The following is a 22713-nucleotide window of genomic DNA, read 5'->3' on the forward strand; positions in this document are numbered from 1 at the left end:
CAATCCACTAGGTATCCATTTATGCTGCCTTCAATAGAACCATGATATAACTTAGCAGGTAATGCTATAAAGGAGATATTTGAGCCCTATAACTATAAAATTGAGACATTTCATTTGCCTACTTCTTCGCCATGGCCAAAGAGATTCGTTTTATTAAATACAATCATACCAAATTTCTCGTATATTATACCTACTCAATAATTAATACTATAAAATAAGGTTTTCATTTAAATTACTTAGTTAAGAATAATGTATGATGCTAGTACATCTAGTAAAACTTATGGTGAGTAATCTAATATATAAAAATCAATGCCACTTTTCGTTGTAATTCCATAACTCGAGAACGGCTGAACCGATTTCGATAATTCTTTTTTTATTATATTCCTTGAAGTACGAGGATGGTTCTTATGTAGAGAAAACGTTAATATGTACCACGGGCGAAGCCGGGGCGGACCGCTAGTTATTTTATAAAGTATTTTTACAATTTGTATTAGATATAGATAATAAGTAGGTAATAACTGATTGAATATTTATGAACATAATATTTCATGGCGTTTCACTCAGCTCTAATATGCAAGGTGTTTCCATGCTTTAGCATCATCAAATTCTACATTCCGAATAATATTTGTTACTTTACTCCACCACTCGTGTAATTGTTTTTATAATTATCCTTTCGGTAAAATTTAGTTCTAACAAAACGATTATAATTTTTAGCTCACTCTGACACAGAAGGCATAGAATTCACTGATTTCTGGAGTAACATAAGTATCGACAAAGAAGTTTTAAGAGGTGTTAAACTGAGAGAAGTGAAACCATCAAAGTCTCCAATGAAAGAACATGTGCCTATAGACGTTAATTTTGATATTAAAACAAAGTCCGTTAAAAAGATTCACCGGAAGTAATTTAACACTTTGTATCAATTTTCTATAGAAACCATGTACTAAGAGGCGATTGGCTGATAATAACCCTAAAAATCATAGTTATCGCTAGTGTAGAATAACTAGGGTCTACCAAAATATCAATAAATTTTTGCGTTATAATGCATTGCTTCCTCAACAGCCATCAAAACGCAGAGCAACAGCTTTAACGTCAATCTAGCTAAAGAGATAATAGGCTTTGTCGTCAATTTCTTTTTGACGAGAACTTGATCGATTGATTTATTCTATATTTCAGAAAGGCTGAAAACAAATCGGCTCTCCGAAATAATCGTAGCCTTCTAACGTGTTGTAAATCATTTCGTTCCTCAACGCTTCCACGAAGTCATAGCGCTCGTCGCAAACGCAACAAATATAACAGCAAGAGCAATAAAAACAAAAATAGGTGTCCTATGAGAATAGCTGAACTTGCTGCTCCTTCAAAACGTCATTGTTTAGATACATGGAGACATAAAGGCAACATGCTTCCAGACTTCATGGTAAATTATTTGCAAATTTGGGTACCTACTTAATAACAAAATGTGCTTTTCTCTAGTCTAATTCGAAGCTGTAAACGTGTCAAACTAAATAAAAACAATCATCAATTTATAAAGAGGGATATCCCCTCGCAAAATGTTGTTCATTGATAGTGCAAATGTTTAAATTGCAAAAATAATTTGTACATGTATTATGAAATAATATTTTAAGGCCGACAGATTACGAGAGCACGTTATGGATCAAAAACCACTAGTTCATATTAGTGATGCAATTATTTGTTTTAAATCACGAAATAGGAAGAGAACAAGGTACCTACATGACACAACAACTAAAATCATGTATTTTTAAATAAAAAATTATTTAAATAATATTAAAATACATAACATATTTTGCTAGGCACAGGACAAGAGATGCAGATACAACAATTAAAGACAAAAATTATGACAAGACCAAACTACTATGTGCACTATTTGGATATGAAATACATAACAAATTGTTAAAACCTGTTAAAACAATATTAAACCCTGAGTATGTACGATGTTAAAACACATACATAACGCTTAAAAAATACAGATTCAAAATTAATCATTTTATGAATTTTCAGATTACGAAAACTTTCGGAAATTATAAATACCGAGATCTCTAAAATTTCACGTAAAAAAAATAGAACTAAAGTGATTAACCATAAAATACAAAGTGAAATAGCAGATAAGGTAAAATAAAAATATACCCAATAGGTAGGTACTAAAAGTAATTTTTGATCATTTAAAAAAGAGATTTTTGTTACGAGCACACGTGCCCGGAGTGAAACTTCTTTGACAAGATTCAAAGACACCACAATCGTCGCCTTACTCCATGACGTTACGGTATTGCCATGACACGACCTTGAAATTTTACTCTCAATACGTAATACATTTATAGTTTCACTTCAAAAATTTATATCATTTACTTGAATTGAACAGGTAACAATTTGGATAACGTCTATCTTAGAAGAATCTTCGATGAAGCTCATGTTGGATGATTACCTAGGTGAATAAAAAAAAAATGTGTGCGTGTACACACGTAAGAAGTGAAACTTCTTTATGACCTTATTTTTCAAAAAATAATTTATACTAAGTATATGCAACTATACAGAAATACATCGAATCACGCGTGGTAGGGATATGAAAAAGATGGCGCGTAACTAAAAAATGTTACACTACATTTTTTTCCAACCCCGATAAAGAAGTTTCACTTGAATCATCTTTTCATCGATACTAATTAGAGTACTTATATAATATTTTTAAGTTTATGTACTTAATATTCCTTAATGAACTGTTCTCTGATAATGATTTTAGAATTAGAAGAGTTAGAAGGACACATATGGGATATAATAGACAACATTTTTGACGCAGTTGCGGTAAGAGCTTTATGAGAATTGAAAATGCTTATTAAATATAATTTAAACCAAAAGAAATTCGAATGAGCTTTTATTTTATTTTAGGGCACCTGTAAATCTGAAAGTATATCACTAATGGAAAACAATATTAGTTCAAGAAGCAATAGCTACATATCGGTTTATAGTAAAAAATCTAGTCTAACATCTGGTATTCAAAATGAAGGTAGTATTCACGATGACATAAGAGAACTATTAAATGAAATATCGGGAATAGCAATTCCTGATATTAATGAAGATATAATAAATAAAAATCAATCAGACGAAATAAAAGGAAACAGCGAAATGGTCGCTTTGATTTTATCTGATCTTATTGATCAAGCCACTGCTGGCGATTCAGAGAATGAAATAAGTTCAGAAAAATTTACCGCATCCTTAATCGACACTATTATAGACACGATTTTAAGAAAAAATTTCAATAGTTTTGACGATATTATGCCTGTTACAAACGAAAGTTATAGTAATGCCGAATCTGTTGAGAAGATTTCAAGCATGGACGTAAAAAGTGAAACGTATGACGAATTAAACGAAACAAAAATAGATGATGCGTCGGCAAAGGACCATGCTATCGAAGAGCAACCGACAAACGTCAAAGAAAAAGAGTCAAAAAGCGATGATAATATAAAAAATCATGAAATAAAAACAGAAGAAGACGTCATCCAAGAAAATACATCTGAAACTACCGACGATGCTTTTAAAAAAGTAAAATTTTCTGATATCCATATCGGTAATTACATATATATGTAGTAAGAAATATTGTAATCGATTTAAATTAGCTTGGAAATATTTATTCAATTCTTACGCTTTGCATATTAAACTTCAATATCATGTACGTCCAATTTTATTTTCAGATATAAAACATAAAATTATACCACATTACGATGAAAGGTAAGAATATTTTAACTATATGCAAGATATTAAATATATTTATTTTAATTTCAAAACCATTTTAAATCTGTTATTTTCTCGTTAGCTATGATAACACTATAAACATAAATACTTCGGAAAACAATTTTTCACGAAACGATTCTAGGGCTTTTCGTAGAAATATCAATTTTGCCCCGCCAAATGATCATCTCATCAGTAAGTATTTAGAAATAAGATCTACATCTTAATATATATAAATCTCGTGTCACAATGTTTGTCCTCAATGGACTCCTAAACCACTTAACCGATTATAATAAAATTCGCACACCATGTGCAGTTCGATCCAACTTGAGAGATAGGATAGTTTAAATCTCAAATCGTTTTAGAGAAAGCGGGCGAAGCCGTGAGCGGGCAGCTAGTTATTATATGAAATGACATTACCAGTATTGATGAAGTTTTATGTAATTTGATTATATTATAAAATACTGAAAAACGTTATTTTCAAATACAGGTGATGTAGACGAAATTTGGCCTGAAAATATCTTGCCATTAACTGCAAAGCTTTCAGCTTCAGTAAGCAAATCAGTTACTTCCTTGGGTTTTATAATAGAATCAGAAGAAGTAACCACTTCGCCGGATCCTAAACTAAGAATAGAAACCGAAAAATCATTGGAAGAAGAGATTGTTGCTGAATTATCGAATTTAACTGACACAAAAATGGAAAACTTTGAGGAGTTATATACTAGTTTCTCTCCTGAACTAAATTCTTTAGATGCAGAACTTAACGCAGGTGATAATAATAATAATATTCAATTGATTGAATTTTGTAATGGTGAAGAAATAAACACAGAAAGGATTAAGGAATTGAACAATGACGAAGAGATTCAAATGAAGATAAATATTCTCCAGACTTTAAATTTAACCACGCTACCCATAATTGATATTCACTCTGAAATACCAGAACCATATTTAAAAAAACTCGTTACGAAAGACAAAGGAATACAAACAAAATTAAGCGATGACAAAAGAGAAAAGCAAGGTATGCAAATTTTAAATATAAAACAATTTTATACTATTGTTGAAGCATATAACAGCGGCAATTTCCACACAAACATTATCACAAAATATATACCATAGAATAAGGTAGTCGCGTGGTAGTCGCTAATTGTGAACCTACCGTCGATTTCGGAAAGTAGTTTGAAAAAATATGTTTACCTGTTTTCTAACCACGCAGAGAACTAGAATTTACAAAAGTTAATAAATAAATAATTCGCGTAATTTTCAGTTCACAAGCAATTAAAATTACGACAACATGATATCCGAATATGGTGTAAAGGCCTTGAGAACGTCATGTTTAATTTAGAAAATTGGCTTTATTGGATTGAAAATACCCATACTCATGTAGCTCATTTGCGGAATAACGGTATATGATAAATAACAAGGTATTAGAAATTCCTATAATGGGACTTATATAAGTTATACCTTCCTTTCAGCTGTTGTTAGTACTTCCCGAAAAATGAAAGAGGAAAACTTGAAAGAGTGGATAAAATTGAAGAAAAACATAGACTCTGATGTGAAACTATGGCTCAAATTAAACCAAAGACTCGTTATTGGTCTGAATAGCTATAAAAATTATTATATGAAAAGAACAGTAAGTGCTGATTTACATGAGATTTTCCTTCACGATCATTTGAATAACAAATTTGCAATGCCGAATTAAATTGGTATTGTTTATTAGTATTCCAATAGGAAGGCTTAATCCTTGGTGTCTAATTAATGTCAATCAATTACATCAAATTGCGTCACTACACCTTGTCGCCTTATTAGAATTTCTTTTGTTATAAAGTTATGAGAAAATACGGGACTGTTAAGGAAAGTAATTAAATATGGTGACCGATATCACTGCTAGCTTATATGGAATTGCGTATAGGTTAAATCAACTTTGTCTGCCTTTTCAATTGTAATATTTATAAAGGCTGTACTACAACAACTATAAACAAAAGACAAAGTTCCTATAGTTATCTTAAAGACCATTAAAATAAGGATTCAAATAAAAATCTTCTGATATACTTACTTTATACTGTATTTCAGATAAAGACTCCATATCCTCAACAAGGATTATGTCAATGTTATAAAGCATTTTAGGATCTTCTATCTGATATCACAAACATTGACATATAAAGATACATCAAGATATGAAAATGCAATATAAATATTAGCACAAAATATGTGTTTCACTTATTTACACCTAGAGTCACTTAAAGTGTACACTTAGTTGATTATAATCGTATTTCCTCACATTGGTGTCACGGCAGCCGACGAAAATCCATTTCCCGTTGAATGATATGTCTCTAATGCCATCACAATCAGACCCTGTCAACTGAACCCTTATGGTTTCATGGCCTTCAGTTAAAGACAGTACAGCACAGTTTCCGTCCTGACGCCCAACAACATATAAGTTGTTTGTTAGGGTTGCAAGACACAAGATAGGGCTGGCTGATTCGTGTATTTCTTTGATTATTTCACCGTTTTCCAATTTCATGTGTATGATCTGAAATGTTAATATAAGTATTATATATCACTACATAGTATAAAACAAAGTCGCTTTCTCTGTCCCTATGTCCCTTTGTATGCTTAAATCTTTAAAACTATGCAACGGATTTTGATGCAGTTTTTTTTATAGATAGAGTGATTCAAGAGGAAGGTTTTAGTATATAATTTATTAGGTTTTAGACAAAGCGGGCGAAACCGCGGGCGGCAAGCTAGTTATAATATAATATACAAAAAAAATTATGACAAATTTTCAAGCATACATAAACATAGTTATAATAAATGTGAATTTAATTTTTTATTACCTTTCCATCAGCACAACCAACAATGATAGTTTGATTGACCACAATACAGGCATTGCAGGCGGAATCTAATTTTTTCTGATACATCTGCTCCCTTTTTGCAACATGTGCAGCTGTTACCCTGCCACTCTCACAACCTATTACAAGTATCTTATTCCCTGTTCCAATCTAAAAAGAACAAATTAAAAAAATATATTGATAATTATAAACCTTGTAAATAGTTAGATTACATGATGAAGTTCAGCATTATCTTAATTAGTTTACTAAATAGCATGATTTCAAAAAAGGTTATTTTATTATTTCATTATATTATGTACTTTTTATCAGAGCAGTTAGGAAACAAAGTTTCTTTTAAAGAAACATGCTAATGTTACTCTTAAACTATCTTTTTCTATTTGAACTAGATTACCTCTCGATCATTCTCAACTGCCACTTCTTCTTGTGTGATACCAAGAGCACAGCAATTGATTGGACCCTGGTCTTTAATCACATCATCCAAACATTTTGATTCACCAACATCCCACAATTTTGCAGTACCATCCCTATAAACAAAACATTATTAATAGTAATTATGTTAAATATTTTTCATTTAACAAATCCAATTCAGCTAAGAAGACAGAAGGGTTTTGTTATGGGTATGTTAAGGGTATGGTTATATAATATATGTATGGTTTTATATTCATTTCTAGCTTCAGGAGCTTTATGCAGACAAAATATTGAATACTTTTGTAATATCTAATACTTACATTAAATTGCAAAGCAACAATGTGCCACTGAGAAAATTTCGAAGCATAGTTATTAAAGATACTCTTAAAGACAATCTTTAATTAAAAAAAAACTTACTTGCTAACAGTTAAAACATTTCTTCCCTTTTCAATAATGCAGACATCCATAACAGCCATTTCATGGCCTTTTAGAGTCACTGGGTTGATTCCAGATTGTGCTGACCAAATTTTGGACGAACCATCCGCCCCAGCAGAGATCACAACTATACCAGATGGGAAGAATCTGCATTTATATATTGGTCCTCCATGACCCTTCAAATCAAGTATTTGATCACCTGAAAAATTTGACAAACAAATAAACAGATTTGTCTATCTTTTTAATGGTACATCAGTAAGAATATTAGTGGAAACAAAAACTAAAAATTAAATCATCAAAAAAGGGAAAAATCAAACAACGTAAAAATTCTGAATGAATTTTCATTAATCAAGTATAATATCCAAGGCCTGTAAATGTAGTGCCATACTAAAGAAGCTACCTGTTGCTACATACCTGATCTATTATCCCAAACTAAAAGCTTGTCATCTTCACATGATGATACAGTTAAGAAGTTATCTGCTGCACATAGTGAGATAATTGCTTTCTTGTGGATATTATGTACTTTCGTCGGAGCCACAAAAGCTACCTTTAAGCCAGATTCAAAATGTCTTAAAGCAAGACTTAGGTTTGAATATGAAATTAATTGGAAAGTATCTGGAACATGTAGCTTAACTTTAACTTCAGATTTGTCAAGGGATGCTGATATCTTATCATGTATACTATTCACATTCAAATATTTTGAGGATATCCAGGCTTTACCATGCGGCAATCTGCAAAATAAATATGAATATTAATTTTTAAATTCAGATTTGATTCTTCGAAAAAGATTACGAGTATGGTAAAATTGTATGGGCTCTACAAAGCTTAAGAGTTCATTTTTTGTAATGCTAGTCGTTTGTAAGCACAATATAAGTTACGTATATGTATAGGAGTTATTAGTTTCCTTGGTTTAATAAAAATAGAGATGGGAGTCACCTTAGAACGTCATTCCAATCACATTGGATACTAACAACCGGCAAATTAGACATATTTGTTTATTATCACCTCTTTACTAACACAAGTAGCAGTTTTCATAATATATGATATGGGCAAGATGTCGTTTTTTCACTGATCACATTATATTTTTAATAATTATAACTTATGTTTATCTTACAACACAGAGATCTTACAAGATTTTATAAACACCTACCAAGTAGGTAGGTACCAGTCTACATCTACAAGTGATTGGTGAACTGTCACTTGTCTGATGAATGATTGGATGAATGATTTTCCGAATTTGCAAAATTTTTTGACAGTACACATAGATAGACAGATACACAGATCTATGACAGATAGAAAATACTTCTATAATTTTCTTCATATACCCGATTACAGGAAAAAAAGGCCAATATATTTCTAAATTTTAATATGTCGCTTGGTCGATATTATCGATATGTCGATTGTCGATCTATCAGCTATTTATCTTTTGTTGAGATGTGGACTACAAACAGAAATGGACAATAAGTACATTTTAATTCGCAGATATCTAACATACAAAATTATAAACAAATCCAGGTTGTAGGTACAATATTCTAAACTGTATATATAAGTGTTGATTATATATCAATACTTATATAATTATATATACAATATAGTACCTACCAAATATATACAGAATGTACCTATTATTGCTGTTGGCTGTGCATGGCTGTTGCCGAACTGGCAAATGGCAATACAGAATTGTCAATTGACATAAGTGGGCGAGTTTTTGTCATCGTTTTTGTTTTGCTATACGTTTTTTATCATTTGTAAATTCAGTACCTATAAAATTACTAGTTTTTACATCAATTTTAAGTTATGAAATTTGATAACACCTTGAACAATGCATTTTTCAATTCCTGACTTGCAACAATTCCGAGACGACAATGGACTTACTTATACGGTAAGGTTTCTTCATTTATTATTATGTTATCATTGCATTGTTATTGTAATTCAATGCTCATATCGTTCAATTTAATCATGAACTATTTTAAGGAAAATGTGTTTCTATAGCTAGTTTTAATTCTTTTATAGGGCTATAATATTCACATTGATGGATTCTTTCATTGTACGGCGCGTTTTAAACAATTACTAAGTCTTCATGAACAACTACAAGCACAATATCCATACTTTAAATTGCCACAGTTTCCACCGAAAAAGCTTTTTCTAACCAGTTCACAATTGGAAGAAAGAAGAATACTCTTAGAAAAATATGTCCAACTTGGTATGTGTATTATATTTTACAGTCAGTCTTATATCATTTTTCCTATTGTCATTGTAATAAACTTCATTTAATTTCCTTCTTACTTTACAGTTGGTCAGAATCCTATTTTGGCAAATTCTGGAATTTTGATGACATTTCTGTTATCAGCTCAACAAGAAACTCACAATGTCAAAGTTCATGTGGTTGATATAGAAATATCTCTAATGAATGGCTACAGAATACCATTGTCAGTATCATCAACAGATACATCAAGTACTGTTTTAGATATAGCATGTAATTATGTCAATTTGCATAAGGATTTGACAAAATATTTTTCCTTGTACCTTTTCAATTGGAGTTGTGCAAAAGATGGACAGCCAAGTTTGAAGAAACTTGAAGATTTTGAATCTCCATATATATCGCAAAAGTATGTAAGGCCTGAGGATAAAATTGTTTTAAGGAAAAGGTATGTGTTTCCTGGACTGCTTAAATGTCCAAAAATCTCCATAAAAACAATAGATTCAATGTTTGTTAAATTTTTGTTTGCATAATAAAATAAAATAAAATTTGCCTATTTGTAACAATTGTATAATTTCCTAATTTCAGTTACTGGGATCCATGCTATGATTTGGATCTTATGCAAGACAGGGTTTCAATAGACTTACTATATCTTCAAATAATAGAAGATATTGACTTGGGGTGGATAACAGCTGACTCTGACACCAGAGACATACTATCATCTCATGAAGCAAAGAAACAGAAGAGAGAGGTAATATTTGTACTTAATTATCTTAAACTAGCGGTCCGCCCCGGCTTCGCCCGTGGTACATGTTTACGTTTTCTCTCCATAAGAATCATCCTCGTACTTCAAGGAATATAATAAAAAAATAATTATCGAAATCAGTTCAGCCGTTCTCGAGTTATGCGCTTACCAACACATTTTGCGATTCATTTTTATTATATTATTATTAGATGTGTTTTAAAGATAACTTTTAGTACCCAAATATGATATATAAATTGATAATTGGAATGTAAATGCTCTGAAGTTTAATAAATACAATTATCTTTATCAATCTATTCAATATGTGTTCTGTTTTAATAATGTATTCAGTTGAATGCATGATGTCATCTAACAAATAAAACAGATGACCAATTATACTTATCCTGTATTGAGAGTGATACATAGTTATTATCATGTTATTGTAATTTTAGGTGATATATCAGTGTAGTATGTAATCTATAAAGAAATAATCTTAAAATGTATGAAAAAGTTTGATAACAAAAAAATAATCAAAATATTATAATAATTTTTAAGAACTATTTCTATACACCTGCTATTTGTTTGTTACTCCTTCACGCAAAAACTGCTGAACTGATTTTCATTAAGTAAATTTGGCACTCCGATAGTAACTTGGATTAACACAAAGGATAGACCCGTCCGATTAGGGCCCTTCTGGCCTCCTCCACTCAAGCGACAGCCCAAGCCGAGGTTCGAGATCCCCGTCAAGGGGGGACGCCCTTGTGGATGTCGCTACAATGTCGCTACGATGTCCGCGTTAAAATGTAGAAGCCCTTCTGGCTAACATTGAGAGACACCACAAAAAAAAAAAAAAAAAAACAAAGGATAGTATATTTTTATCCCAAAAAGTTAGTGTAGCAAAGGAGAATATGCCACAATATATTATATTAATTACTAAAATAAAAATTACAGTACATAGAATTAGCGAGAAGTTTGAGGCATTATGGCCGAATACCTGCAGGAGAAGCGTCCACCGAAGCCGTTAATATTGGAGAAATGGGAGGGGCAATAATCAGAGTGAGAGTGTCGTTAGCTGCAAAAGAATTGACTCTCACCAGTGTGACGCATCCCAATCATGAACAGAGGTATAAAGTTACTAGAATGAGGTGTTGGAGGATCACTACATTGCATGCTGTGAGTAATATTTTAAAGTTGATAACAGATTTTATTGTTTTTTAATGATCATACTTTATTCTCAATTTACTTTTATAGTGGGTAAGTAGGTAGGCTAGTCAATGATAGTCAGATGAATCATGTTTTTATTTTTGATGAGAATAAATATTATCAAAATGTATACATGAAAATGTAAAATATTATAAATAATTATAACAGCGCTTAAACTAGAAATCTTTAATATATATAAATCTCGTGTCACAAAATATATATAAATCTCGTGTCACAATGTTTGTCTTCAATGGACTCCTAAACCACTTAACCGATTATAATAAAATTCGCACACTATGTGCAGTTCGATCCAACTTGAGAGATAGGATAGGTTTTATCCCAGAAATCCCTAGGGAACGGGAACTATGCAGGTTTTTCTTTGAAAACGCGGGCGAAGCCGCGGGCGGGAAGCTAGTAGTTTATAATATTATATATTGTGAGATTTTAAGTTTATTTAATTTTAGATGGATGGACAATTAAATGGTCATGGCTCATTATTGGAAGAACCTGCAAAAAATTTCGAACTTTCGTTTGAATATCTCCTTAGCAAAGACAACCTTGTTTGGGTGACATTGAAAACTGAAAATGCAATATTTATCAGTGTTTGTTTGCAGGTAAGCTAAAGTTTGATGAATTAAATTTATAATATTTTATTTCATACTTTCATACATATTTTGAGCAACAACCTTAGTAATATGTGCGATACCACCCACTTTTAAAATTTCCCACAAATAAATTGTCCATAATATCTTATGCAGTTAATTGTTAATATACTAATATAATAAATGCGAAAGTAACTCTGTCTGTCTGTCTGTTACTCAATCACGCCTAAACTATTGAACCATGAAATGGTATGGAGATATTTAGATCCTTTTATTGCGAAATATGTACCACGGGCAAAGCCGGGGCGGACCTCTAGTTGTTTATATAAATTTTTGATTTCAGTAAATTTTCATTTCTTATTTTGTTTTCAAACAGTCTATAGTGGACGAACTAATGCGGCAAAAGAGTGGTTCCGGGCCCACATCTCCTCGCTGCAAACGCGCCAGCCTCACGTACATGCGACGAGACGGTTCCAGCCAACTAATCACACCATCTTCATCCAGCGATACACTCAGTTCTGTTGTAAGTGATCATGTACATTCAATAATTGAGAAAGAGGGACCATTTTTGAAGTGAAACTTCTTTATCAGGGTTGGAAAAAAATTTAGTGCAACATTTTTTCGTTACGCATGACATTTTTCCGTTAGGCGCTATCTTTTTCTTATCCCTACCACGCGTGATTCGACGTATTTCTGTAAAGTTGCCTATAGTAAATTATTTTTTTGAAAAATAAGGTCATAAAGAAGTTTCACGTCTTACGTGTGTACACTAGTACACGCACACATTTTTTATGTTAAGAACGTGATGAAATGTGTACTATATTAATTTAAAAAAAATATAGCAGCAACGGGACAAATTTTGAACATCTATTATATCTAATGTGCTTAAAAAATGAAACACAAGGTTGTATTTAATTAATTTGCTATTATGTATTTATATAATTATTGCGAAATTAAGATGACCTTTACTTATAATGAGAAAAATTATTGGATCATATTGATTGTTTAAGAGCTCATTAATATCTCATTATAAATAAATTACACGAAAATTATAATTAGATTTTAGACAGTTACGTTTTTATTTATGAATGATGCATTCTGAATAAAACAGACAATTAACATAAATAAACATACATAGCAACATTCTGAATGAGTGAATAGTATTAATTCTTTGTGAATTATGCATATCTGAATATTAATATTATTTTTTTATTTCTGTTCATGTCATTATTAAGAGTTACTTGTCTCTAAAATCTTTCGCAAATTAGAATAAAAACTTATATTATTTTCAAGAAATGTGGTAAGTAGATACTATAAACTGTTTTTATATAACTACTAATAATACTTTTTTTTTGTTGCAGAATGGTGACTCTTGCACATCAGGAAGCTCCAGGGAAATATTCTCCGTTCAAAAATTAACAGAAAAGTTTGCATCAGTTGCATTCAAAACAGGTAGAGACTGCGTTGAGAACAATGCTTTTGAAGCAATCGGTGATGAAGAACTTTAAAGTTTGTAAGCAGATCATCCAAAGACTATAATTTTTATATATCTTGGCAATGTATAAATAATGTACCTAATGTATCTCAAATAAACATAGTTCCAAAATTTTTAAATTTGTACAGATAGTGTTTTTATAAGATATAGTTAGACGGAATTTGTATTGAAAAAATGGCTATGTATTGTTTATGTTTCATCCGGCCATTTACTTGCCATATTAAAATACTTTATCACGAATTTATTGATACGGTTTATAAATTTAGATATATGTAATATGTCTATGAAGTTTTTTAAACATATAATATGTTTTCTATGTATATTATTGAGATTAAAATGACCATTCTTGTAAAATAATTTAGTATGTTCAATTCATTCATTCGTCATAGATAGAAATTCCACATTAAAGTATATAGAAATAGAAATTATGTTAGAAAATAGAATCATAGATCAAACCAAAATTAGAACTCATTGTGTCATGGTAATACAACGAAATTTTTTAACTAGTCTCTTAGCCTTATTTTATTCTGAAGCTCATTTTTTTACTTTCCACTTTTGTTACAGCACATTTAAATAGTTTAAGTATGGATAGTGTGAATAATTTTATAAGTAAATAATTACCAAAATTCAGGCTCAATGTTACAAAATGGCTTTTGGTTTCTTGTTTGATAAATCTTATATTCCTATAAGTTTGTGCAAGTTTATTCAAATTGTTGTATTAAAAAATATAAAAATAGTCACTTTTCCTGAGATTTTTAAGGGGTATGAAAATTCATAGTTCAATTTAATTTACCATTATGTTGAATGAAGTAAGCAAATGCCCATACTTATAACTTATTATTATAATTAAGTGAATATATTGTGATAAGACTGTGCTTTTCTTAAGAAACATTTACTCATTAACACTCTTTTAGAATTTTTTTATTATTATTTAGAAGAAATATGAATACTTATATTAAAGTAGTAAAGAAAACTTGATTTATGAATATAAATCAAGTTTTCTTTACTTCTTTTAATGTTTATTTTTCATTATTCATATTAGAAATTACAATATCACCAATATAATTTTATTTAAGTTTCTGTAATAATATTTGATCTAATTTTAATAGTTTTCTTTATACAACAGTTTGTTGAATAATACATAATAAATTTGTTCTCAAATTATTGGTACTATGTTTTTTAGAACTTCAGAATAATATTTCTATGGATATAAACAGAAAATTTGAAGGAAATATAAGAATATTTTAATCTCATACAAATAAATTAGATTAAAGTCTGCAACCAATTTAGTTATTTATTAATTTGTGTAGTTATATCACTGAACACAATATAATATGTTGGTCTTTACTTTTCAATTTTATGTCACTTTTCTTCAGGTTTTTTTTTTATTGTAAGGAACCTACTATGTTTGCTCTTGACATGAATGTATCTGAATTTTATGAAAAAAAAAAGATCTTAATTGCTCAAGTCTATTTCATAATATTTGAGACTTGAGAAACTTTAAGAAAAATAAGACCTTCAATGTCCTAATTTAATAACATTCCAGTCTCTCTTAACATATCCATTATTTAAACTTTTTCATCCACTCTCATTAAAATCTTTACTATGCAATGATGTAAGTGTAAATGTTACAGTTTATTTGAATTTTTATACTTTCCCATGTTATAAATATATCAATTTTGTTTTATATCAATTTATGAAATATAATTATAATAAAAACCATTTTTTTGTATATGAAGGAAAAAAACGAATGTTTTCAAATAAGCAAACATATTGAAATAAAATTATTTACTAAATAAACGAAAAATGTTTTATTGATTTAAATAAGTATCACTTAATTGTTACTACATGAATCAAAATAATGATTTAACACATTATTCTTAACATTAATATTCCTTTTCCCACTTTTCACGCTCAAGCCTTTCTTTCTTCACTTGGTCAACGATAGGTGTCAGGTACAGTTTATCCTCTTCGAATTTAGTCCACTCTTCTTTGGGTAAGATGGTTTTCTGGAGAGACAGTTGGATAGCTCTAACCATACGGAAGTTACGTTCATCAACTACATGTTCAGGTAGACGACGGAGAGCTTCCTGTACATCAGCATTTTCATATAGCAAATCGTCACGAAGTAAACCTGAAATCATATATAATATAATTATTATTTTGGAAATTGTAAAGCTCTTATTTATAAAATAAAGAGAGTTGAATATATTTACCATATTTGTTAAATCCTGCAAGGTTGTAACACCATTTCCTCAGGCTATCTGGAAGATTTCAATCCATTAATATTATATAATCTTACTTCAAAATTGACAAAGCGATCAATATAATAGGAAATAGATGTACATACTGTTGTAAAGAACTTTGGTTGTTCTGAGAGCCATGTTGATTAGGGTTTTTGTGGATTATCAGACAAAAACGACCGAAAAATACTGTAAATTTTGCGTCTTTCGACCCTCGTTAAAAGTTCACGAAACTACCATGCCAAAAACTGAATGTTGCAAGTGTCAGTTGTCAATTGTCATTCTCAGACATAGGTACGTCAAGATTCTCTATGAAAATCTCAGATGAAAATACTTGGAAAATACAGATGTTAAATAAGTGTCAAATAATACAGGGTATTAATAACTAATAAGAATCAAATAGTCACATCTTCTTGCCATGAAAAGAAAAAAAAACTAATAAGAAAATACGAAAGCTGAAGAGTTTGTTTGCTTAGATTTGTTTGTTAGTCATAAACGCGCTAATTCAAACAACTACTGCACTGATTTTGAGAATTCTTTCACCATATACATGTCGTGGCCATATCGTAGATTTGCTCATTTCATGAAATGTTCGATCATTTCACGAAATGGTCGCATTTCATGATGTGGCCAACATAGTTTGACCAGATCGTTGAATCGTCAACGTTTCACGATTTTGTCATCCACATTTGGCCAGATCGTATAACATATAGGGAGTCCAAAAAATATTTAAAAAATTCAGAATATTTTAAGAACTTGATTATTGTCATTTAAGATCAGCGCAGCAGCGGCTGGCGAGTGCCAGGAGCGAATCGTTTTTGTAATATGAAACAGTTAGGTTAAGTTAGGTTAGACTTTGATAAACAACGCACGAGCCGAGCGAGCAAAGCGAGCGTGCCGCGGCAGTGGCCGGCGAGTGCCAGAAGCGAATCGCTTTTTAGAAAAGAAACAATTATAATAATATATGTAGTAGGATATATAAATTATAAATATAGTTATAGGATTTTGGACGCATTTTTTCTTGAATATAAGATATCCGCAGTTTCCATAGTACTCGAACCTCTTCGTCGTAAATACTTTGCTACTTATGACTTTCTTCATATTATAATTACACGAATTATGACGTTTTTTACTGCGAATAATAAAATTTTCGCCGGCGGCCGCCCTCTTCACACATAAACACAGCCCTTGCAGCGCCTCTACCAATGATTAATGTACCTAAACTACCTACTTTACGATATTAAGATCAAATAATTTTGATCATTTCATGAAAAAACCGCGCGTTTAGTTGCCTATATCGAGAAACGATTTCTTATCATTGATCTAGGTACTCAAACCACGTCATGATGTAGCCAATAGACATTCAACCATTTCATGAAATGCAACCATTTCGTGAAATGATCAATAATTTCATGAAATGAGCAAATCTACGATGTGGCCACGACATATACCAATTATACATAGTCGATGTTGTATATCATTTTATTTTCATACATACCATCATATAGCATGGCTATGCGTTGCTATGGCATACCTCGCCATGGCATGTGCCGCTATATGGTCGCTATCTAAGGTCGCTATGCTAGAAATCGGTTATAAGTGAGTACATATATAGATTTTTCAATTATTTGCTCAGCTCTGAAAGTTTTCGTATCTAGTACCTACTTACGTACATGTTATTTCTCAAACCGTAAAGTTTAATTCAATTGAATAAACTACCATAAAATTGAAGTGTCTATTTGTAATATGATATGTCGCAGTCATCTAGTTGAATCTTCTATTTGATTGAATGACTAGCGTCTTCATTAATTAATGACGATTGACGACATTTAATTGAATAACTAAAGGACGACCCGACAAGTTGTTCAATGTGATTGAATGTGACCAAGTAATGTGACGTTCAACGTTTTGACTGAACGTAATATAGCCAATTCCGTTGGTTTGGATTACTTGCTCTGTGGTTTGGATATGGGGATTGGGGATGGGTTATGTTAGCTCGTCAGCTCGTCGACAACTTGTTCTTGGGGACGTTTGAAAAAGTAAATTCTGTCGTCATTTAATGAACGCGCTAGGTATACAACAATATGCCGGGCGTTAAATCCGCTCTGCTCAAAGTCCGTTAACTAGTTAAGACGTCGTTGAGTGACGCTTGTTAAATCACCGTTCGGCCTAGTTATGCAATTGAATGTCGTCATTCAATGAACGCGCTAGTAATTCAGTCAAATAGCAGATTCAACCAGATGACGGCGACAGATATACACCGCGGTACACATTACACTATCAAAATAACATTTTATACTGTTTTTCTGTTTGTTTCGACTAATTTCTGCAAGGGCTGGACCGATTTTGATAGAAATTTCACTGACAGGTACACAGATGTTTATAGTATTATGATCACAGATTGTGATGTATTGTGGATGTATTATTATTTATTTATTTTAATTATTATACTCATTTAACTTACTTAATTGACGTTTAAAGTACCAAATCGTAATTTTTTAATCTATAAAATAAAACAAAGTTTTCTCACGTAGGTAGGTATAATCTGTACTTTGTATTTTTATTTCGTGTGAATGTAAATAAAGTGTCGTAATAAAATATAATAATTATTATTATTGGAAATTAATTGAAGAAGATATCGTTGAAGTACAATATTAATTTAGGCTTAGGAAAAAGAACAGCTGTGATCAGGTATAGAAAATAAAGTTGAAAAAACCTATTTAGTTTTCTTTTTAATATAACCTAAAGTATAGCTACAAATTGTTCTAAAAACACTTAAATATTATTTACTTTACGATTTAATTTTATCAAACGTTAATAACCAAATATATCTATGTAAATTTCAGTAAAACAGGCAACAACAAGATATTTCAGCTCGCACTACTTGCCGAGATAATACTGCGCTGCTCGTGGCCGATTCGTGTTTCTTATCGTTATATTTATTTGCTTCTGTTCAAGTGAACTTAATATGCCCTCGCTCGACCTCTTAGTTCCTTGGCCCGCTTATCATTATCAGCGTGAATAAAATGAGACGACGGAAGGTAATTAATTCATATTTCGTTACGCATTCGTATAGTTCTATTCGTTTAGACTACACTCTTCCTTTCTTTAGTTAGTTTATAAAATATTATATACCCTTTAGTTTGCTGTGTAACATCATTTAGTTATTTAATTAACTTGTCTTGTGATTTTTTACTTCATCCTGTATTCAAGAGAAGGAATGCCAAGTGACTGTCGTGACTGTTTGGGGATTCGATTTCGAATTAACGCCCTGCATCAAACTTGGAAGTGGCTGCATCAAACAATCGCCCTTCACGAATATCTGATCTCCCTCTCATCAGCTGATACTGACGCTTGCCTCACAACTCAGTGCTAGGTTAAGTGATTAAAATTGTAAGATTTAGTTTACTATTCGAGATCAGACTGTTTTAGACTGTAAGTGCTCATAACTACCCATCTCACATTCATATAGAAAAGTATCTGCTGATAAACATGGCACTGTCAATGATGAGAAAAATTGCCATCAGTAACATGTGTGTTGTTGTTGGACTAACAAGAAGAGCAAGTGCAAGAAGCCTAGCAACAAACACAACTATAAAAGCAAAGAAAACACAACCGGAATTACCATCTGAGGGGGAGATCACAAAATCTGTGTTCATGTCGCAATCAACTGATATCTACACAAATCTTGCTATGGAAGATTGGATGTACCGTAACATGGATTTCTCTAACCATCACATTATGATGGTATGGCGTAATGAGCCATGTGTGGTAATTGGAAGGCATCAGAACCCTTGGCTTGAGGCCAATGTGCCCTTTTTGGGTGAGAAAGAAATTTCCTTGGCTCGCCGCAACAGCGGTGGTGGCACTGTATATCATGACCGTGGAAACCTCAACATCACATTCTTTACTCATCGGGACAGATATGATAGGAAATACAACTTGGAAGTTATAAAGAGGGCCCTGTACAGAGGCTTTGGAATTAAATCTCTCATCAATGAACGTCAAGATATTCTTGTTAGAGATAAATATAAAGTATCCTTTTTCAATAAAAAATAGTTTTAGAAATGAACAGATAAATAGTATTACGTCTGCAATATTTTTGACAAATTTTCAATTCATGAAGTAAAATTATATTTATGTTTTGTTTACATTTAAATGTGATCTATTTAGCTTAAAAGCATTTTACAAACAAGTCATTAATGCAATCTACTTGTAAATGATAAAAGCGGAAGTAATTTCCTTAGCAGTATTATATAGATATCTGGAACTGCTGCTAAGCTTGGTCGTTTATCTGCATATCACCACTGCACACTTCTAGTCAACGCCAACAAGGCTGATCTCAGCAAGGCACTTGCTAAACGAGAGGTGAGTCTATCAAAATACATTGAACTATATTTAGAAATATGTAGTATTAAATAGTTGTCTTGGAAATATTTCATGTTTAGTTTTGTATCTTATTTTTTTTTTTTTGGTTAATTTGAAGACTTGTAAGTTATAATATTGTTTGCAAATATTCCTTTATGCTAATACTGATTTAGTTACTATTTTGTGTTTTTTATTTCATTATGTGTCATAAAAATGCTTAAAGATTTAAAATTAAGGGTAAGGCATCAAATTTTGAACCCAGTTGATTCATATTAAAGTAGTGAGCATATAAAAGGGTTTTACTTGTGTTGAAACTGTTTAACATTTAAAATAATTCATTGATGTTAAAGGTCTCAGCATGCAGCATGACTCATGATATATTTGTCTATACAAATAGCTAAGCTGTTATTGTTAAATGCTATTTGATTTAAATACATCCTTAAAAATTTCAATAGAAAGGAGATGTTATATTTTAATTTAAACAGAGTTTTAAAGAAATGGATTCATTTAAAAAATATTATTTTGATTGCACTTATTTTGTCAGTCTTGTTTGCTTGAATTTAACATTTGACCTGTTAAAAATATCCATATGTATGAAGAACTAACTCATTTAACGAAACCATGATTACAAAATGATTTACATTTTAATTTAAGTCAACATGTGCTTCCTGTAACATTTTCGAAATGCTTTACTTTTTATAATTGTTTTATCCATGCATCCAAGCCAATAATTTCCTAACATCACTCTGTTTCCTTCATCCCATATGACTGTATGTTTATTTATTATCTGTCCATGCATGCCTATGTCCGTAACTAATACCACAGTGCAACTAACCAATCCAGTACACAAATCAAGCTAAGGGCATATAATTTTATTTAGCATGGCATACAGACAAACGCGACGCCGTCCACGCCCTCCCCCGTGGCGAACCTGGCCGATATCGACAACAGGGTCACTGTTGAGAGCCTCCAAACGGCCATTGGCTACGAGTTCTTGAGGACCCCGGCCCTGCACATTGAAGATGCGGGCGAACGGCACATATCGAAACAGAGGGGCTTCCAGTTCATCAACCCTACGGATGATTGGTTCCCGGGTATGTGTACCTTTTGTACAATTTAAGTACCTATCTAGGATTAAAAAGTAACAGTTACATTGTCCGTACATATTTAACAATTTCCCTTGCTGAAATAATAAGCATTCGATAGCTAGACAAAATTTTATGATTGCCAACTTTTATAGAGTAAGCTCGTCTTGCCATAATACGCATGCGAAACCGAAGATTATACTTCAGTATGTTACCTAATAATTATTCTGAATTAGCAAGTTACAGCATTAATTAATTATTAATTTAACTTTATGCATATATTCCGCTGCAAAGTTATTAAAAATACGTCAGAATACAAATTATTCATTAATAATTATATCTTAACGTATTCAAGCACTCATTCAGTTTCGTGTTTATGTAGTACGAAAACGGCGGGAAGGCCATTAACCTTCTAGAGATATTTCGTTTGCAAGTTAAATATGTAAATGTTTGTTAATTGGCCTAATTTTGCAGGTCTGGCTGAATTGAGGAACGAGCTGACCACCTGGGACTGGTGTTACGGCCGAACTCCGGAGTTCACCGTGAGTCGGTCGTTCCCCGTCCCAGCTGAACTCCTCGCGCCCTCCAAGGTCTATTCGGCTACTCAAGAGCTGGTCATCAGTATGACGGTAGAAAAGGGACTGATTAATGACGTCACGCTCAATATTCCCCCCGGTCTGGTTGAATCCGGGTTCCACGGTGAAGCGTCAGTCATTACCCATCTAAAGGGAAAACGGTTCACGTCAGAAGCTCTAACCGCACTCGAAGACGCGATGCTCACACGTCACGTGACCAGTGACGTCAGAAAACTAGACGAAAAAGAACAATTCGTCGCGAAATGCTTCGATCAAGTGGTCAACACTGTTTAAGTCTGTGTTATTCGTAAAATGGTGCTATGTTCTTAGTATAAGTATTATCAGTTTATAATTGTTGTTTGTCAAGTGGCTGTAAATTTTATCGTAATGATTATGATGGTCGGTTCAAAGGCCGACAGCGAATTGTATATGTACCTACTTATCAAATCTGTTTACGATGTTTTGTGTCGTCTTACGAGCTTCCATATTAACCAAATTATTATGTTTGCAAATGCGTTAGATTTTTTTTATTGTGATTAATGTTTGCTTATTTGCTTTATTGTTATTTTGTGTTCTTTTAGTTAAGTGTTATAATATTGTTAAAGACGTGGAATCGCAGTGACTAAATGTATTATTTATGCAATAAAAATTGAATGTTAATGATAATTCGTCTTAATTTGTTTATAATGACACCGTAATGATAAAATTAAGATAAAATGGATATTTTAGATTAGAGAACTAATTACTGATTGCCATTTAATGTTTCGTGTAAA

General features: G+C 31.7%; 6 protein-coding genes across 7 annotated transcripts; 4 read left to right on the forward strand and 2 right to left on the reverse strand.

Moving 5' to 3' along the window:
- The first annotated feature begins 182 nt into the window (after positions 1–182).
- LOC123697916 lies at positions 183–5908 on the forward strand. The gene is made up of 15 exons (XM_045644802.1): positions 183–283; positions 715–898; positions 1174–1414; positions 1623–1720; positions 1809–1940; positions 2017–2125; positions 2375–2441; positions 2750–2811; positions 2896–3574; positions 3699–3735; positions 3821–3930; positions 4226–4753; positions 5000–5137; positions 5208–5365; positions 5806–5908. The coding sequence occupies exons 1-15, from the start codon at positions 250–252 to the stop codon at positions 5857–5859; spliced, it is 2631 nt and encodes an 876-aa protein (XP_045500758.1). The 5' UTR covers positions 183–249; the 3' UTR covers positions 5860–5908.
- Positions 5780–8597, reverse strand: LOC123694736 (proteasomal ATPase-associated factor 1-like). The gene is made up of 6 exons (XM_045640249.1): positions 8364–8597; positions 7842–8158; positions 7410–7626; positions 6976–7108; positions 6570–6734; positions 5780–6265 (listed from the first exon to the last, which is right to left on the reverse strand). The coding sequence occupies exons 1-6, from the start codon at positions 8414–8416 to the stop codon at positions 5969–5971; spliced, it is 1182 nt and encodes a 393-aa protein (XP_045496205.1). The 5' UTR covers positions 8417–8597; the 3' UTR covers positions 5780–5968.
- Positions 8598–9102: 505 nt separating this feature from the next.
- LOC123701308 (sorting nexin-17) lies at positions 9103–14632 on the forward strand. The gene is made up of 8 exons (XM_045648769.1): positions 9103–9309; positions 9441–9630; positions 9721–10075; positions 10216–10378; positions 11321–11542; positions 12037–12186; positions 12551–12697; positions 13536–14632. Exons 1-8 carry the CDS (start codon positions 9250–9252, stop codon positions 13680–13682), a joined length of 1434 nt encoding a protein of 477 aa, XP_045504725.1. The 5' UTR covers positions 9103–9249; the 3' UTR covers positions 13683–14632.
- Positions 14633–15461: 829 nt separating this feature from the next.
- LOC123701528 (cytochrome b-c1 complex subunit 7-like) lies at positions 15462–16180 on the reverse strand. Its single transcript, XM_045649060.1, has 3 exons — positions 16020–16180; positions 15886–15933; positions 15462–15803 (listed from the first exon to the last, which is right to left on the reverse strand). The coding sequence occupies exons 1-3, from the start codon at positions 16051–16053 to the stop codon at positions 15556–15558; spliced, it is 330 nt and encodes a 109-aa protein (XP_045505016.1). The 5' UTR covers positions 16054–16180; the 3' UTR covers positions 15462–15555.
- Positions 16181–18812: 2632 nt separating this feature from the next.
- Positions 18813–19288, forward strand: LOC123701624. The gene is made up of 2 exons (XM_045649140.1): positions 18813–18953; positions 19126–19288. The coding sequence occupies exon 2, from the start codon at positions 19133–19135 to the stop codon at positions 19286–19288; it is 156 nt and encodes a 51-aa protein (XP_045505096.1). The 5' UTR covers positions 18813–18953; positions 19126–19132.
- LOC123701389 (lipoyltransferase 1, mitochondrial) lies at positions 19279–22606 on the forward strand. 2 transcript variants are annotated; one of them, XM_045648880.1, is made up of 4 exons: positions 19279–19947; positions 20173–20280; positions 21161–21374; positions 21840–22606. In XM_045648880.1, the coding sequence occupies exons 1-4, from the start codon at positions 19405–19407 to the stop codon at positions 22232–22234; spliced, it is 1260 nt and encodes a 419-aa protein (XP_045504836.1). In that variant the 5' UTR covers positions 19279–19404; the 3' UTR covers positions 22235–22606. The 2 variants fall into 2 exon arrangements, with proteins under 2 accessions (XP_045504836.1, XP_045504914.1); XM_045648958.1 differs by having other exon boundaries at positions 21173–21374.
- The last annotated feature ends 107 nt before the right edge of the window (positions 22607–22713 follow it).

This window comes from Colias croceus, chromosome 1 (assembly GCF_905220415.1).
Source record: "Colias croceus chromosome 1, ilColCroc2.1".
NCBI classification, from domain to species: Eukaryota; Metazoa; Arthropoda; class Insecta; order Lepidoptera; family Pieridae; genus Colias; species Colias croceus.

Excerpts from the sequence above, each read along its gene's own strand:
- LOC123697916 (XM_045644802.1), top strand. The coding sequence starts at position 250 with ATGTATGATGCTAGTACATCTAGTAAAACTTATG. Across the intron at positions 284-714 it reads TACATCTAGTAAAACTTATG|CTCACTCTGACACAGAAGGC; the intron begins GTGAGTAATCTA and ends TATAATTTTTAG. Across the intron at positions 3,575-3,698 it reads ATTTTCTGATATCCATATCG|ATATAAAACATAAAATTATA; the intron begins GTAATTACATAT and ends TTTTATTTTCAG.
- LOC123694736 (XM_045640249.1), bottom strand. The coding sequence starts at position 8,416 with ATGTCTAATTTGCCGGTTGTTAGTATCCAATGTGATTGGAATGACGTT. Across the intron at positions 8,159-8,363 it reads GATTGGAATGACGTTCTAAG|ATTGCCGCATGGTAAAGCCT; the intron begins GTGACTCCCATC and ends TTTATTTTGCAG. Across the intron at positions 7,109-7,409 it reads AATGTTTTAACTGTTAGCAA|GGATGGTACTGCAAAATTGT; the intron begins GTAAGTTTTTTT and ends TTTTGTTTATAG.
- LOC123701308 (XM_045648769.1), top strand. The coding sequence starts at position 9,250 with ATGCATTTTTCAATTCCTGACTTGCAACAATTCCGAGACGACAATGGA. Across the intron at positions 9,310-9,440 it reads ACAATGGACTTACTTATACG|GGCTATAATATTCACATTGA; the intron begins GTAAGGTTTCTT and ends ATTCTTTTATAG. Across the intron at positions 11,543-12,036 it reads GGATCACTACATTGCATGCT|ATGGATGGACAATTAAATGG; the intron begins GTGAGTAATATT and ends ATTTAATTTTAG.
- LOC123701528 (XM_045649060.1), bottom strand. The coding sequence starts at position 16,053 with ATGGCTCTCAGAACAACCAAAGTTCTTTACAACA. Across the intron at positions 15,934-16,019 it reads AACCAAAGTTCTTTACAACA|ATAGCCTGAGGAAATGGTGT; the intron begins GTATGTACATCT and ends GAAATCTTCCAG. Across the intron at positions 15,804-15,885 it reads TGCAGGATTTAACAAATATG|GTTTACTTCGTGACGATTTG; the intron begins GTAAATATATTC and ends ATATGATTTCAG.
- LOC123701624 (XM_045649140.1), top strand. The coding sequence starts at position 19,133 with ATGCCAAGTGACTGTCGTGACTGTTTGGGGATTCGATTTCGAATTAAC.
- LOC123701389 (XM_045648880.1), top strand. The coding sequence starts at position 19,405 with ATGGCACTGTCAATGATGAGAAAAATTGCCATCAGTAACATGTGTGTT. Across the intron at positions 19,948-20,172 it reads TTGTTAGAGATAAATATAAA|ATATCTGGAACTGCTGCTAA; the intron begins GTATCCTTTTTC and ends AGTATTATATAG. Across the intron at positions 21,375-21,839 it reads TACGGATGATTGGTTCCCGG|GTCTGGCTGAATTGAGGAAC; the intron begins GTATGTGTACCT and ends CTAATTTTGCAG.